The sequence below is a fragment of the Chiloscyllium punctatum genome, chromosome 45, assembly GCF_047496795.1.
Source record: "Chiloscyllium punctatum isolate Juve2018m chromosome 45, sChiPun1.3, whole genome shotgun sequence".
NCBI classification, from domain to species: Eukaryota; Metazoa; Chordata; class Chondrichthyes; order Orectolobiformes; family Hemiscylliidae; genus Chiloscyllium; species Chiloscyllium punctatum.
Window position 1 is genome coordinate 12015028 of NC_092783.1, and position 18661 is coordinate 12033688.

Here is an 18661-nt window from a genome sequence, read left to right on the forward strand (position 1 = left end):
GAATGCTAAAAATTGTGTTAAAAATCTGTTACAGAGGCAAAGGTATCTCCAAGAAAGAAATAATAAACATTAGATTGTAAGGTACACCTATCCTGTAAGATGTGTTCATGGTTTTTCACTTAACTTTTCAGATGGGCTGTTGATAGTAGGTTATCTGCAATTCAAGTGTGGATCTCAATTGAGCCCATTTCTCCTTCTCCCAAACAAGATGGCCTAGTCACATGACTCCCACAGTGCTAAACCCAACTGCCTTTTCATCATAGGATTTTGATATAATCAACAATTGAGCGATCAGGGCTGCTCCGTATAACATCTACTGGCAATAGCAAAACCCTAATTCCGGGTTACAAAGGAAAAGCATTTGGCCTGCAAAACTCAGCTAACAACCTCCATTTGTGATCCTAGCAAGTAAAACTCTCTCTCACTAAAAAAGCAAAGTGGAGGTGATGTTTTGACAAAATTTCTCAGGAGAATTTTGGAGAGATTCTGAAACAAAAGTAATGGTCTGTGACTCCTGTACTGTGACTAGCCAATCACCCACCACCAAAGTGGAATCACAGACTGCTAACTCCAGACTGAGAAGTATAGACTCCATCTTCAAAGTGAAGATATTGATTAAACTGGTATCCTATTGGTGATTTGTATATATGTTGTTGCTAGTTGATTAACCTCTGTATTCTTTTTGATTTGATCTCTTCTTTTGTATGTCAGTGAGTGTGCCTGTGTGATGACATTCTCTCCCAGTGTCTTTATCTAAGAGTGTGTAAAATAAACTCTACTTTCTGGTTTACCACAATGTTGTTGTAAGCCTCATAAGATAAGACTCCACAAACAGAAGAAATAGGACTTTCTTAGAAGTCAACCTTCAATCACCCACTATTTAAAAATAGGACAAAATTAATTCACACTCATGCACAGATGGTGAGAATAAGGAGAGGTTCACTGTAAAACTCACATGCTGCCTGCAACACTATCATATATTAAGAGAAGTCATAAAAAGACTCTTAGAAAATAATACTATAAACAGACAAAGTCAAAATCATTTGTAAAGGTAAAATCATGCGTAATGCATTTATCAAAGGTTCTTGAAATTACAACTGATTGGTTAGATGAAGGGGGAAAAGTACATGTTGTATACATGTATTTTAGGATGACATTCAATGAGATGCCATACAAAATATTAACATACAAATGAGAACACATGGAGTTGGCAGTAATATATTAGCATGCATAGAGGATTGTTAAATGACAAGCAGAAAGTGGTTATAAGTGGGGCATTTTCATATTGACAAGATATAGCTGGTCGAGGATCAGAGGTGGCCTCAGCTATTTGACAAACGTATTAACAACTCAGATGAGGGACCGAGAATAATGTGTTTACATTTACTGATGGTGCAAAGCTAGGTAGCAAAGTAAGCTGTGAAGACATAACGAAGCTGCAAAGAGAGACAATTTAACCAACTGGCAACACAACAGCAGATGGAATATAATGTGAGAGATGTGAAGTTATTCACTGTTAGTAGGAACAGAAAAACAAAATATATTTTGAAATGCATGAAACTTTTAGATGTTGATAATCAGCGAATTGCAAAAAAGTTAACTTGCAGAAAAACAAGCAATTATGATGGTGAATGGCATGTGGTATTTCTATATTTAAGAATGTTTATGCCACAAGTGGGGTGGTTTGATTCCCAGCATGAGACACTGTGAGAATTTGATCTGTACTGTGGTAGTTCTAGATAAAAGGATGCTGCACCCATTGCTTTTCCCTTGACTGAGTTTAAGAGTCTATTTCATTTACAGGCTCTTATCTTAAAGAAAATGTTGTTTATCACATGATGTCAATTAGTAACGAGTTCAAGATAAACATTGTTACGGAGACTTTGTAAATGCTTATGGAAATAGGTCTCCACTCCACAAGATCCTTAGGTGTTCTGTCTTATTTCCATCCAAGCTGTGTGACATCAGATTGAATAGAATTAATGCAGTCACAAACATTAATCCTTTCAGAATCATTAGCTTTTGATATATGCTGCATCTTAAAAGAATCAGAGATGTTATTTCTGAACATTATAGTGTTCAGAAGGATTCACATAGTAGAGACTGCGAGGTTTATTTGTCCTCAATGTAAGGGCATGTTCTCAGGATATGGCAACACATGGCTACACTGTGTTATTCCCCCAGAGCACAGAATCATAGAGCACTATTGCAATTTGACAAACAGATTTAGATTTAAATCCAAACTGAATTGAAACATTTAGTTTAGCATTCTGATAACACCAAAAAAAACTTCATACCAGTTACAACTGTCTGGCACTTAAATTAGCGGCAATGTGACGCAATATAAAACTATTATCTCAAGGTACCATCACAAAATTTGTGCATGCATCAATTTAGAAAATTTTTTTACCACATCATATCAACACAGTGTTAGCAGCACCAGAAATGAACTTAAAGCATGGGGAGGTATAAGTAAATACATGTCCTTCATGTGTGAGCACTCTTCTTTCCCATTGTGAAGGCCAGAACATTCACATTTGGAAGTGTGTGTACACTTCCTATCTGCCATTTTGGTACATTAAATACAAAATCCAAAGCCCTTGAACATCTTCACATCTCACAAAACATGCCATCTTACCCAGAATTCCATGTTTGAAGCCAGCCTATCAGATTTCTGCCCTGTCACAATATGAAAATGGCCAAGATCAAAGCCATGAATGACCCTCTATAGTATTGTGACTGTAGTAAACTATCCATCCTTGTCCTTCTCAACCTGTCTGCAGATTTTTATCATGGTTGACCTCCTGTCATCCTTTAACACGATGCCTCCACCATCTTCCTGGGTAGAAACATACACACTTCATCCCAATATTGCCTCCTAATTGAAGCCAGAATATCAAGTGCAATAGTTCCTCTTGCTACTCTATATCTCAGGTGGCCCCCAAATATCCATGCTTAGGCAACTTTTACTTTTCATTTGTATCTTAGGTGTCACCATCTGGAAGCCAACACAAGCTGCACTTTCTTGATACCCCCAAGGTCTGAATGATTAGACTGCTTATTTAACAGAATTGGATGAGTACAAAATTTCTTCAAACTAAATGTTGGGAAGACTGTCCTCAGTCCCCACTACAAATACCGACATGTCACCTCTATCCCTTGCAATTGTTTGTTTGGCCGAATCAGCCCACTCATACGTATGTTGTATATGAGCTTCCTCCTACTTGCCTGCACCACCATCGAGACCATCTACTTCTATCTGGCTGATCTTGTCCAACCATCCTGCCTCTACTCGTTAGCTGTTCGTGTCATCATCCATTTTTTAAAATATATTTTGATGTTGACTATTCCAGTACTTCTTTGGCTGGCTTCACGTCTTCCATCCTCCAGAAATCTGAATCCATCAAAAAGTATGCTGCCTACATTAGCTGCTCTACTAACCATGCCTGTGTTTTAAAATTTAATTCCTTGTTTCCTTCATTCCCTGGTCCATCATTATCTCTGCAATCTTCAGCGGGCATACAAACTTCTCAAGTCTCTGGCCCTTTGAAGATCCTTTTATTTAAATGACTTCACCATTCTCATCTGCACCTTTCGTGGCATGAGTTGTATGCTTCCATAAACTTCTTCACCACACTCTCTTTCTCAGATATTGCTTAAAACCTGCTCCTTCAGTCCAGGTATTTCACCTTGGGATTTCCTGTCAAATTTTCTTTAAGGAATGCCTTGTGAGGTTCTACTGCTTAAAATGTACTATATAAATGTGAGTTGTCAAATAGCCTAAAAATCAGGCACTTCTTGTTTCAATTTAAATTCAGGTACGAGTCACATTCATTGATTATGGAATCATAGAATCCCTAAAGTGCGGAAGCAGGCCATTTGGCCCATCATGTCTACACTGACTCTCTGAAGAGTATCCCACTCAGACCCAGCTCCAGCTCCCCCCTACATTATCCCTGTAACCTCGCATTAACCAGGTCTCATCCACCTAGCTTACACATACCTGGACACTTACGGGGCAATTTAACATGGCTAACCTGCACATCTTTCATTTAGAAACTGCTCCTAAGGCTTTCAGGAGCCTGCACTCCACTAGATCCCAATATGTGCTTCCTTACCCCCCACCCAAGTATACTGGGGTCCATTCACTCACTTAATGACCTCAACAAAAATCAGTCCTAGACTGGTCGGCACGGACAAGTTGGACCGAAGGGTCTGTTTCTGTGCTATACATCTCTGTGATATGTACCTGTATAAGCTAATGTTTATTTAAAAATAGGCTCAAATCGAAATATCTTGCAGGTATGGGTAGGAAAATCAAAATCTTAGATCTGGCTGAACAATCCACTAATTTATGGAAAAGAACTGCTCTGGTTATGCTCAATGATTTCACAAGCATGTCCTTTTGAAGCAGCATCTCCATACTGTACTGCTACACACAGTGATCAGAGCTGATCTCTGCTCTCCCTTAGACCCACCCGTCAATTCACATAACAAGTGTGAATAACTGAGGTAGCCCAACATCTGTAACAGGCCAATAATTGACCCAATCCCAAAGCTGAAAAATTATTAGTTTATAAAACAATACATAAGTGATCGCAGAAATTATCTTAATCCCATGCAGTGAGTTAATGACTGTGCCTTTGTGTAGTTCTTTCTTTGCTTTTAATGTTAGGAAGGAGCATGTTAAGAGAAGCTTATAATGAGAAATAATTTCCTTGGCCAGGGTTTTCTGAATGTGTGCCAATGAACATTATGAACACTTCCCTCGAGAATGTTTTCACTCTCCCCTAAGAGTTTCCAAAGTATATACATTTCTCATCACAAGACTGGAAGATCTGGCATCCACTTCAACATCTGTAACTATTTTAGAATTGCATACAAAACAGTCAGGCAGGAAATAGTTTTGAAATGATATGGCAGGAGCAGCACATTTTAGCACCAAGTTGCATAGTTTGTAAAGTTGCTTCTTGTAGCAGGGGCCTTTCGGTGTAGGCATCTACACAAACAAAGCTGAAGTTGGCACTTGAGAAAATAGCCCAGTAAAGATTTTAACAAGACATACACTCCACCACTGCTGTCTCCAACCCTCTTGACAACAGTGTCCCCCCAAAACACCTCACTCCCATGCCCAGATGAGCTAATATTGGGAAAATATGTTTGAAGTGTTTTGCTGTTGGCATGTCTGCATTTACATCTGCATGAATAATGTAGCGGTTTCTTCATGCATTCAGGCAGACTTCTTAAACAAGCATCCTGGAGAAAAAACCTTCCATTTTTCACAACTGTCAAGTCTTTCATTGTTGTTATTCCAACATGAGATGTGAGATTTACTCTCATTTGTTGCCTATCTCTCAATGGACCTGGTGGCTCATCACCATCTGTAGCCTTGTTGGGAAGTGAGGTCCAAGTTTTTGACAGTGAAGGGACAGCAATATAGTTTGAAGTCATGCTGATGAGTGGCTTGGAGGGAACTTGCATTCTCATCTCTCTGATGCTGTTGTCCTTACAGATGGTAGGTCATGGGCTTGTATGACAATGGGTCAGTGCTCCAAAATGTCAATATTGGCATTTTTACTTTTATTTCCAAAAAAATGTCCTTTTGTTTAAGAAAAAGAATATACTCCTACAGGGGGAAAATAAAATTGTGTACAAGTGTCTGGCCAAGTCCTGTGTAAAGTCCCATGTATGTTCCTTCTGTAAAGTGTCAGTGAAACATCAAAAAGGAGAGATTTAACAAGAGATAACATGAGGGCTGAATGTCCAAACCCCCTGACCCCAGCAGAAAGCCATCTCAAGCAGACATGCTTGTTTCACCATTCAGGAAATGTACTGAACAACAAGTTAAAAACTGACTGCAACACTAGCCTGTGGGTTTTATTGGTCAGACATCCTGGTATGTGGACTGGAGTGCAATGAGAACCACAACCTTTTAAATACCCTTATTACTGCCAACTAGTAAAAACTAAAAATCTCAAAATCTTCTGCTCAACAGCCAAAGTTATTGGTGCTATCTGACAAAGTCTGCAACACCATCTGGTCTGCTCTTCATAAACAATTCAGAGACTGATCTCGATTTGTAATTAATAAACTCCCTCATTTTGTAAATTCAAAAATACCTGCTTAAATTGGCTCATTTTATAAGTTTAATTGGATCTGGCAGGAAGGCATCCACTAGAGAAGAGAACTTTTTTCAACTAACCTTATTATGACCAAGTAAGAATTAGATTAGATTAGATTAGATTACTTACAGTGTGGAAACAGGCCCTTCGGCCCAACAAGTCCACACCGCCCCGCCGAAGCGTACCCACCCATACCCCTACATCTACATCTACCCCTTACCTAACACTACGGGCAATTTAGCATGGCCAATTCACCTAACCTGCACATCTTTGGACTGTGGGAGGAAACTGGAGCACCCGGAGGAAACCCACGCAGACACGGGGAGAACGTGCAAACTCCACACAGTCAGTCGCCTGAGGCGGGAATTGAACCCGGGTCTCTGACGCTGTGAGGCAGCAGTGCTAACCACTGTGCCACCGAAGAATGAAGGTGAATGACCAAGGAGAGTCAGTTCATCTTCCTTCAGCTGGGAGCTTAATGAGTTGGCATATCCCATCTGGAACCGTAACAAACTGAGGAACGTTAGCTGGGGTCTGGTATAAAAAGGTAGTATCAAATGTGGCTTAATGACTTATCCAATGCACAAGGTACATACTGTTGTCATATAAATATGGAAAGTTTAAAGTGAATCATGGGATGCTGATCAAATAGGCTCCTTGGTTATGGATAGTTTTATTGTGGAATCCCTACAGCGTGGAAACAAGCCCTTTGGCCCAACAAGTCCACGTCAACCCTTTGAAGGATATCCCATCCAAACCCATTCCCCTAACCTAATACTCTACATTTTAGCCCTGGCTAATGCACATAACCTACACATCCCTGAACACCATGGGCAATTTAGCATGGCCAATTCACCTAACCTGCACATCTTTGGATTGTAGGAGAAAACCAGAGCACCCAGAGGAAACCCACGCAGACACAGGGAGAGTGTGCAAACTCCATACAGTCACCCGAGGCTGGAATTGAACCCAAGTCCTGGGCACTGTGAGGCTGCAGTTCTAATCACTGACACACTGTGCCACTCATAGTGTCAAGCTTCTTGAATACTATTGGACCTGCATCTAGCCAGGTAATTGGACAGTGTTTCATCACACTCCTGACTTGTGGCTTCTAGATGGTGGACAGGCTTTAAAAAATTGGGTAGTGAGTTACTTGCTGCAAAACTCCTACCTTCTGATCTGCTCTTATAAATATAGTATTTATATGACTGACCACTTGAGTTTCTCATAAAACATTTTACATACTCTTAACCCCAGTTCCAGATAAATAAACAAAAATGAGTATTGCACAACAGGTACCCACAGTTATATTGCACCTTGTGACTTGAAAAGAAAAGGTCGCAAGAATCTTCACCAAAAGTCTTGAGGAAAGTAGATGGCCTGACATGAAGAGAGGAATTAAGATTGAACCTGAGTTGAGGAAATGGGTTTTTAAGGAATGTGACAGAGGCAGAAAGTCAAGAAGGATTACAAAAGGAGTCCTTGAGAACACGTTCTGGGGATAAAATGAGAGAAATGTACAAAAGGATAGAATGAGGAAAAAACTGAGTTTGAGATGGGGGTAATAGAGCTGGAGGAGCTTGCACAGAAAACGTGAGGCATGCCTGCGCAGCAATGTACAGACTAGGATGAGAGTATTTAATTTAATGTGATGGTGAGCAAAAGTAGGTCAGATTGGACTGAAGTACCATCTGAAAGAAATAGGGAGCAAAGATTAATAGATAGTGCAGGGTCAAATATCAGTGTCGGACTGTTGGAGATGACAAAAACATGTACAAGTTTTTCATGACAGCAAAGTTGAAGTAAAGTATAGGTGATATCGCAGAGACCAAAGTACGCAGTCATTGCGCTTGAGGTGTTACAGAGCTTTGAGTTTAGATCAGAGCAGAGAAAAGTCCAAGTTTAGTTCAGTCTGAGTGGTCCACAGCAGGGTTGAAACAGAACCAAGAAAGTAGAATTTGTAGCTAGAAACGATGACGGCTACAGTCTCCCTAACGTGGAGTTGCAGAAGCCTGTAAATTATCAAACACTCAATGCTGACACAGCAATCTGACAGTCTAGGAGTTGAAGGAAAGAGTGGAAAGATAGAGATGGGTCTCATAAGCAGATGTAGGAAAGCTAGTTCCATGTCTCCAGTTTCTGTCACTGTACACAGTATGCAGATGAAGAAATGAGGTGGAAATATGATGTGAAATATGTTGCTACATTTGGACTTCTTCCTTTTACAATTTGACACCTTAAACATTTAAAGAGGCTGTTATTTACCCACCTTCTTAATGCAGTGACACCTCATTGCTTCAAGCAGTCACTGGGCAATCTGTAAATAGTTAATTATTTAAAATTTATAGAACGGGGGTTGCTGCAGTTGATGGCGAAGAAGAACATTTAATGTTGAATCAAGGAGACAAAAAAGAGAAAAAAAGAAATCTGAAATAGAAATTGAAATTGCTGGCTCTTTGCCAGAAATTGCAACGTGATACCATCTCCCAGCAGTTGGACTCGTCCCTGGATCCTTCAACTCAAACATAATTTAATCGCAAAGATGATGAAAGGGGGAGAGAGACATCAGGAGTGTCAGGGGCAGGGGTGGGGGTGATAGGTAGATGCAGGTGGGGGGGGGAGATGGTGATAGGTCGGAGGGGAGGGTGGAGCGGATAGGTGAGAAGGAAGATGGACAGGTAGGACAGTTCAAGAGGGCGGTGTCAAGTTGGAGGGTTGGATCTGAGATGAAGTAGGGGGAGCGGAGATGAGGAAACTGGTGAAATCAAGATTGATGCCATGTGGTTGGAGGGTCCCAAGGTGGAAGATGAGGCGTTCTTCCTCTAGGCATTAGGTGGCTTGGATTTGGCAGTGGTGGAGGTCTAGGACTTGCTTGTCCTTGATAGAGTGGGAGGGGGGGAGTTAACGTGGTCAGATGCAGGTGGTGGGATTGTTTAGTACATGTGTCCTGGAGATGTTCTCTGAAATGTTCCACAAGTTCTCTGAAATGTTTTTGGTTTCTCAATGTAGAGGAGACCACATCTAGAGCAACAGACACAGGTGTTTGGATGTGGAGAAAAGTCCCTCCCTCCTGTTCCTTGGATGCTGCCTGACCTGCTGTGCTTTTCTAGTGCCACACTTTTCGACTGATGAAAGTGTGAGCCAATCTTTTGGCAGAAAGGGAACCAGAGTATCTGGGATCAAGGTGAACAGGGTAACTGACAGTATATCTCTTCAACCAATGAGATTTGGGGATTGGGAAATAAATCATGGAAGGACTGAGAAGGATGTGATTTTAATGTTAAATCAGGTATTGAGAAGTGAATAAAGAGAGGGAAATGCAGAAACATACACAGAGAATTCTGGAGAAACTCAGCAGGTCTTGTAGCATCTGTGGAGGGAGAAAACCGGAGATATTCTCAACTAGAGTGAGTTAGTGTTTCGAGTCTAATAAGACTCTTCTTGAGAACCTGCAGTTCTTTTACTGCAGGGAAATGCAGATTGGATTAGAGAGGAAAGAAAGATAAGAAAGAAAATTAAGGAAAACAAGGTTAAGCTTTTTAGATTAGATTACATTACAGTGTGGAAACAGGCACTTCGGCCCAACAAGTCCACACCGACCCGCCGAAGCGTAACCCACCCGTACCCCTAACCTAACGCTACGGGCAATTTAGCATGGCCAATTCACCTGACCTGCACATCATTGGACTGTGGGAGGAAACCAGAGCACCCGGAGGAAATCCACGCAGACACGGGGAGAACGTGCCTGAGGCGGGAATTGAACCCAGGTCTCCGGCACTGTGAGGCAGCAGTGCTAACCACTGTGCCACCGTGCTGCCCACATTTGACTTTTTAAAAAAATTCTCCACAAAATAATCAACAATCTGATTAAATGAGATTTGCAGTGATTAGTTTTTGCAGTGTCAGAGTTGTTGATTGGCAGTAATTAATAAGTCTAACAACAATGTAAAAGGTATTTACACTACAATGCCTAACTACCTGATTGTCACCTGATGAAGGAGCGTCGCTCCAAAAGCTAGTGTGCTTCCAATTAAACCTGTTGGACTATAACCTGGTGTTGTGTGATTGTTAACTTTGTACACCCCAGTCCAACACTGGCACCTCCAAATCATGACTACCTGTAGCAGGTTTAGTCTGTATCTAGCATTCAAATACAGAGACATTCACAACATTCAATGCATTTCAAAGGTGAAGTTGATGAAGAAGTGCCATTTTCATAATGCTAACAGCAAAGTGATGCAACTTGACTGCTCATAATCTGAAGTCACTGTACGTTTAATGGAGAAACATTAAGCTCAATTAGGTTTTCCGTTATTTCAACAATAAGTCTTCACTCAGTAGGCTAATCAAGACCACAAAAACAAAGGTTGCATTTCTACATGCACCCATCGTATTCATAGAGACACCAGAGAGCTATGGGCTTTTTGGTGAACAACAGATGCACACTGGAAAAAAGGATTTGGGAAAGAATACAGTTAGAAAGTTTTTTTTTATTTTAGGAGACTGATGAAAGCAAGAAAGAAGGTGACAACGAACAAGATAGAGAGGCTTCTCCAGTGAGTATTAATACTGTGCTTGAAGGAACATTGCCGTTGAACTAAGAGGAAACAGACAGCAATAACAGTGTGCAGAAGGCACAGAGCATTATTTAAAGTAATGAGAAAGTCAGTACGGGCCATGATGGATCAAATGACCTCCTTTTTTGTTGCAAGATTCTACAATTTTATATGGCTGGAGGAGATTGCAGTAGGCAGCAGCAGTGAGTCCATGGAATGATTTGCAAGTGAGGATGAGGATCGAGGGCATATAAGCCAGTGGAACTTGACAAGAATGGAATGATGTAGGTATGGGCTACAGCAAATATCATTTTAAGCTGAACATTCTCACCATCCAGCCCCTTTAAACATCCGTTTTGCAATTGTGCTCAGTCCTTAAAACCTTACTTCTTTCACCCCTGGGATCTTGATTTGAAATTATAAACCTTTGGAATTAAACGCTTTTAATCTAATAATGTAAAAGAGAAAAGTGGCAGGAGTTTGAATTGTTTAGGGCCAAATTAGGATACAAACATACAGAAGCAGATTTATAAAAATAAGGGGCTTGGGTTGCAATGTCTAAGAAATTTTTACTTAAACATCTGTCTTCTGTTACGCTGACAGAAGGAAATGTCTTATGGAGGTATCTATGAAAAGTTTCAGTTTGCTTTTCACAAGCTGCCTACCCTGTCCCACAGCAGCAAGCTTCCCATTCAGCCACAACAATGAGTATTAAAGTTAACAAATACACACAATCAACAGCTTCTGGTGAGAATGACAAACATTCAACTCACCTGCACAGTTACTTCTGTTAAATTCAGGCCTCTGTTGAACATCAGATTTCTCTTGGCACCTCACCGTTTGCCTGTATGTTCCACCAGTGCCTGAGTTCATCTGTGCCATAACTGGCTCCAACAGCATCTGGGAAATCAGCAGTGCCATAAAATAGATTTGTTTGGCTTGCTCACTACTGGGATAGTGTGGGGAAGGCACGTGATACAGGAAATGATTCAGTGCAATTCCAACCTCAAAGAAATGACTGCAGAATTCAACTATTCCTTAGCTGTGATATTAAAGCAGACACATTTCTTAAAGCAGAATACTTTGCAAACAGGATTCCAGACTGTGGTTCATTACTACTGTCTTGATTCCTATTGACTGTGGGATATGAAATAACTGAGCACAAGCTGAATGGAATAAGTAATACCAATGCCAAAAACTACATAGCAAGTCACTGAACTGAACATGCAATTTATCTTTGTTTAGCAGCAGGCTCAGTTTTAAGATTACTATCTTGTCCTTTCTCAGCAAGAATAATATGGATTGGCACTTTGGTCTATTTTTAATCTATTGAATATTATTGTTTTCCCCAGCTTACATTGTCTGAAAGGAGCAGTTGATTAAATATAACTGTCTTTAAAAGTCATATGTGCTGAAGCTGATCTTCTGTGTTGGTGACTGGACAGATAAGATGAGAAGGTTGACTATCTATTGTAGAACCTTTTCAATTTTTGACAAGTGGAATCACACAGTGGGAGATGTTGGTTATTTCCACACTAAGTTTTCACTTTGGGAGGAGCATGTATATGACCCCTGTTCACTTCATTAAGTTGAATCTATTAACCCCTGCTCCAACTTCATACATTGTCACATCTATATGAGAAAGTGCTCTTCTTAATTTAGTTTTGCAGAAATATTTGATACGACTCTGTGATTTGGTAGGCTATTTCAAAGACCAGGTGGGTAAATTAGATTGGAGTTAAACACACTGAGAAAAATACTAATTTCTGGGGATAGTGTAATTCAAACAGTATCAGATCAACAGCAACTATATCCCTCATCCAAAACTCATTGTGAATGGATTCAATTTTATTGCTCAGATTGAATAATCATAAAGGTTAAAATGATTTGCACTGTCACAGGCTAATATAAAAATTATAAAGTGAGCTCTAAAAATACAGGGAATGCACAGCAGGCCCATAACAATTAATTGGACAGTGTGTCCCTTCATCATGTCCCGTGCTGAAGACAACGCTACTCCTGCTTCAAGTTCATGTACTCGTAGATTTGTGTGTCATGTGATATTATTCTTACAGTAGTTTTGCATATAAGTTTGACATAATCGTGTGATTTAGTAGCTAATTCAAAGGGCAGTTAAGAGTCAATCATATTGCTGTGGATCTGGAGACAGATATTAGTGGCACATTTACAGTTCCGTAAAGGAGATTTGGGATCCAGATGGTTTATTTACAATTATCTGGTAGTTTCATATTCACTGTTATAGGTACTGGCTTTTTTTTTTTGATAGCTTTATTTAACTAAATTTAAATTTCCCAAATCGGTGTGGTGAGAGTTGAAACTGTGGGCAGGAGTTTTCATACCCAATTGTAGGGACCTGTAGAATGGACAGGGTTTGCAGCTGATCACCTTGTCACCCAAGTCTCACATTATTCAGATTTGGAACTAGATTACCGTTCCTTCATAAGTTAAAATCCTGAACATATTACCTTAAAAGTACTGTCAGTGTACCTACATCCATGAGTTACAGTGACTGAAGAAAATGGCAACTCTTCTCAAGGGAGTTAGGTATAAGGCATAAATATTGGTCATGTCAATGATACCAATATCCATGAATTAATAAAAATAAAGACCTGACACCCCCAGACTTCTCTTCAAACGCGTATGTGCCATTTGTTTTCAAACAGACACTTGACAATATTAGTTTTTTTTTCAATTTATATCCCCTAAATTATCTCAAAAGTATCTCAGGATAGCTGGGACTCTCTCCTAATGTTCCTTGACTCTGTTCCAGATTTCAGGAATTTCTTGCTAACACTATCTAATCATCCTGTGCAATGTCAAAGGAGAAATAGAGCAGAAGAAGGCAAGTCAAGCCTATCTTGGCTCACAACTCCAAATAAAGAAAACCTCAGATTCCTCTGTCAATAACTCTTGGATTAACCTAAATTCTGTACTCCCACAAGCTATGGGATAAAACAAAAATGTTGATTAATTTTAGCGTGAAAATGTGCTTCCTGCTGTCTACTATAAACATCCTTTTCACTGGTTTTGACTTAAGCCTCTTTCTGACCTAATATTTTGACGTACCATGATCCAGTCCTACAGATTTACCCTTTCAGATCCTTTTCAATTTTAAAAAAGGCCACTTTCAATCACTTTTAAGGACATTAAGAATTATTGATTTTCTCTGCAATATTTCTGTAACTTGAATGATTTATATCTTGGTAACCAAAACTCAACAGAGTACCCAAAGTACTGTACAATTTCAGAATGACATCTCCTAAATGATACTCAAATGGTCTGGCAGTGTCACTAATCATCCAAATGTTATGTTTACTCCTGGTCTTGGTGATAAGATATCTGAATGATTGGAAGGCTGGGAAGTTAAATCAGGAGAGCTTTAAAGCAGACAGTTGAAGCAATGTTACTTGTTTAATGCTACTGACTAAGATTAAATTGGCCTGCTACTTGTTAGCAGATCACAGAAGGGTTATGGCACAGAAGGTAGCCATCCAGTCCAATGTATCCATTCTTCTTTGCTAGAGAAACTCAGCTAGACCACTCAGCCATTTTTCCACTGAATGTCTGCAAATATTTTCTCATTGGATTATCACTCAATTCCTGTTAAATCCACTTATTCTCAGCCAGTGTATTCCAGATCCTAATCACTCACTGTGCAAAAGCATTTTTTCTAAATGCTGCCTCTCATTCTTTTGCTAAAGCATCTTTGTAGCCAACTTCACTTAGCAAAACTTATACACTTAATGGTAAGGTCCTAGGGAGTGTTGCTGAATAAAGAGACCTTGGAGTGCAGGTTCATAGCTCCTTGAAAGTGGAGTTGCAGGTAGCTAGGATAGTGAAGGTGGCGTTTGGTATGCTTTCCTTTATTGGTCAGAGTATTGAGTATAGGAGTTGGGAGGTCATGTTACGGCTGTACAAAACATTGGCTAGGCTACTGTTGGAATATTCCATGCAATTCTGGTCTCCTTCTGATAGGTAGAACATTAGAAATAGTGGTAAGAGTAGGCCATTCAGCCCTTTAAGCAGGTCTCACCATTCAACAAGATCATAGCTGGACTGCCCTGGATTCAACCCCTCTTTTGTATCAGCTCCTCATAGCCCTCAACTCCATATATGTCAAAACTCGATTTACCTCCTCTTTAAATACTACACTGAATCTAGAATAATGGAACATATCTTCACATCTCAGTTTGAAATGAGTGTCTCCTTATTCTGCAACTGTGACCCTAGTTTGAAATTCCTCACAGGTGGAAACATCTTCTCAACATATACCCTCAAAGTCATGTACATTTCAAAATGATCCTCCCTCATTCTTTTAAAATCTATTGAATACAAGTGTAATCCATTTAGCTGTTCTTGATTAGTCATAGAGTCATAGAATCATAGAGATGTACAGCATGGAAACAGACCCTTCAGTTCAACTGGTCCATGCTGACTAGATATTCCAACCCAATCTAGTCCTACCCACCAACACCCGGCTCGTATCCCTCCAAACCCTATTCATATACCCATCCAAATGCCTTTTAAATGTTGCAATTGTACCAGCCTTCACCACATTCTCCGGCAGCTCATTCCATACAAGTACCACCCTCTGTGTGAAAAAGTTGTCCTGTAGGTCTCTTTTATATTTGTCCCCTCTCACTCTAAACCTATGGCATCTAGTTCTGGACTCCCACACCCCAGTGAAGAGACTTTGTCTATTTATCCTAATCATGCCCCTCATGATTTTATAAACCTCTATAAGGTCACCCCTCGCCCTCTAACACACCAGGGAATACAGCCCCAGCCTATTCAACTTCTCCCTATAGCTCAAAACCTCCAATTCTGGCAACATCCTTGTAAATCTTTTCTGGACCCTTTCAAGTTTCACAACATCCTTCCGATGGGAACAAGATCAGATTTGCACACAATATTCCAACAGTGGCCTAGCCAGTGTACTGTACAGCTGCAACATGACCTCCCAACATCTGTACTCAGTACTCTGACCAATGAAGGAAAGCATACCAAACACCTGCTTCACTATCCTATCTACCTGCAACTCCACTTTCAAGGAGCTATGAACCTGCCCTCCAAGGTATCTTTGTTCAGCAACAATTCCCAGGACCTTACCATTAGGTGTATAAATTTTGATGAGGTTTACTTTCCCAAAATGCTGCACTGTGCATTTATCTAAATTAAATTCCCTCTGCCACTCCTCAGCCCATTGGCACATCTCATCAACATCCTGTTGTAATCTGAGGTAACCTGTTCACCACAGCTCCAATTTTGATGTCATTTGCAAACTCATTAACTGTATCTCTTATGCTCACATCCAAATCATTAATGACGAAAAGTAGTCGAACCAGCACCGATCCTTGTGGCACTCCACTGGTCACAGGTCTCCAGTCTGAAAAACAACCCTCCCCCACCACCCTGTCTTCTACCTTTGAGCCAGTTCTGGATCCAAATGGCTGGTTTTCCTTGTATTCCATGAGATCCAACCTTGCTAACCAGTCTTCCATGAGGAACCTTGTCGAATGCCTTACTGAAGTCCATATAGATCATGTCCACCATTTTGCCCTCATCAGTCCTCTTTGTTACTTCTTCAAAAAATTCAATCAAATTTGTGAAACATGATTTCCCACGCACAAAGCCATGTTGACTATCCCTAATCGGTCCTTGCCTTTCCAAATACATGTGCATCATGTCCCTCAGGATTCCCTCCAACAACTTGTCCACCACCAATGTCAACTCATTAGTCTATAGTTCCCTGGCTTGTCCTCACCACCCTTCTTAAACAATGGCAGCCTGTTAGCTAACCTCTAGTCTTCCGATACCTCATCACACTCAACCCCTTCATCCCAGGAATTAGCCAAGTGAATCTCTTGTCTCTAAATTCAACCATTGAACATGGTGTCACTGGCTGGCTAGTGTTTATTGCCCATCGTAATTAGCTTTGATAAGATATGGTGAGTTGCCTTCTCGAACCGCTAAAGTCCACAGGCTGTAGATAGACCCACAGTGCCCTTAGGCATGGAATTCCAGGATATATTTCCAAGTCAGAATGCTGAATGATTTTGAGGGGAGCTTGCAGGTGGTGATGCTCCCAAATATTTGCTGCCCTTGTCTTTCTTGATGGAAGTAGTTGTCTGAAAAGGAGCTGTCTGAGGATCGTTCTGCAGTGCACCTTGTAGCTGCTACAAACTGCTGCTATCGAGCATCATTGGTGGAGGAGGTAGATATTGTGGATGTGGTGCCAATCATATGGACTGCTTGTCGTGGATGTTGTTATGCTTTTTGGCACACGGGTAGTATTCTGTATGACTTGTGTATTGTAGATGGTGGACAGACTTTGAGGTGTCAGGGGATGAATTGCTTGCTGCAGTATTCCTAGCTTCTGATCTATTCCTCTGGCCATTGTATTTATATGGCAAATTCAGTTGACTTTCTGGCCAATGGTAACCTCCAGGATGTTGATTCGGGAGATTCAGTGACAATAACACCTTTGAGTGTCAAAGGGTGGTGGTTAAATTGTCTCTTAACGGAGATGGTCATTGCCTGGCACTTGTATGACGCAAATGTTGCTTGCCACCTGTAAGCACAAGCCCGGATATTGTCCAGAGCTTATTGCATTTGAACATGTTTTAATATCTGAGAAAAAGCAAGTGCTATTGAACTTTGTGCAATCACTGGCGAACATTCCCACCTCTGACCTTATAATGGAGGGAAGTTGATTCATGAAGCACCTGAAGATGGTTGGGCCTAGGACACTGCTCTGAGGAACTCCTGCAGAAATGACCTGGAGCTGAGATGACTGACTGCATCAACCACAGCCATCTCCCTATTTGCCAAGTATGACTCCAACAACCAAACGGTTTGGTCCTTGATTCCCATTGATACCAGTTTTGCTAGAGTTCCTTGATACCACACTTGGTCGAATGTATCCTTGATATCAAGGGCATTCACCCTCACCTCACCTCTGGAATTCAGCTCTTTTGTCCATATTTGAACCAAGGCTGCAACGACGTCAGGAGCTGAGCAGTGTTGGCAGAACCCAAACTCAGCATCATCGAGCAGGCTATTGCTGAGTAGATTATTGCCTGATAGCACTGCTGATGACATTTTTCATTACTTTATTTGTGATCAAGAGTAAACTAACGGGATGTTAATTGCTGGATGGGATTTGTCCTGCTTTTTTTGTATAGGACATACCTTGGCAAATTTCCACACTGTTGGGTAGATGCCAGTGTTGTAACTGTCCTGGAACAGCTTGGCAAGGGGAACATCAAGCTCTCTGGAGTACAAGCTTTCAGTACTATTGCCAGAATGTTGTCAGGGCCCAGAGTCTTTGCACTGTCCAGTACCTCTAACTGTTTCTTGATATCATGTGGAATCGAATTGGCTGAAAACTGTGATGGTGGGGACCATTCGAGGAGGTCAAGGTGGATCACCCATCTGGCCGAAGATTGTTGCAAATGCTTCAGCCTTATCTTTGGCACTAGTGTGCTGAGCTCTTCCATCAATGAGGATGGGGATATGTGTGAACTTCCCCCCCTAATGAGTTGTTTAATTGTCCACCACCATTCATCACTGCATGTAAAAGGACCGCAGACCTCAGGTGTTGGTTGTGGGATTGCTGAGCTCTTTTATCACTTGCTACTTATACTGTTTGGCTGCGAGTAGGTCTGCATGGTGCTGCTCCTGGCATGCCTACCTGCACTCTCCATTGAATCAGGGTTCATCCCCTGGCTTGACAGTAATGATTGAGTCATAGAGCCATACAGCACGGAAACAGACCCTTCGGTCCAACCAATCCATGGCAAGCATAATCCCAAAGTAAACTAGTCCCACCAGCTTGCTCCAGGCTGCTGATGGCCTACAACACCTCATGGAAGCACAGTCTTGAATTCTGTTCAAAGTCTGTCCCATTTAGGACAAAGTTAAAAATCACACAACACCAGGTTATAGTCCAACAGGTTTATT

At 40.9% G+C, this 18661-nt stretch overlaps 1 protein-coding gene across 9 annotated transcripts in view; it reads right to left on the reverse strand.

Annotated features, from left to right (window-relative positions):
* LOC140467156 (tetraspanin-18B-like) overlaps positions 1-11605 on the reverse strand; it is a 129533-nt gene extending 117928 nt beyond the window's left edge. For 5 of the 9 annotated variants that reach the window (XM_072563275.1, XM_072563272.1, XM_072563281.1 and 2 more), the window contains exon 1: positions 11452-11603. Coding sequence is in view for 1 of the 9 variants with exons in the window: in XM_072563279.1 (XP_072419380.1) it covers positions 11452-11493 (42 nt within the window). In the remaining 8 variants the exon portion in view is untranslated. Of the gene's footprint in view, positions 1-11451 lie in introns of all 9 variants that reach the window. The other 4 variants (XM_072563265.1, XM_072563264.1, XM_072563270.1 and 1 more) reach the window with 2 other exon arrangements.
* Between the last annotated feature and the right edge of the window lie 7056 nt (positions 11606-18661).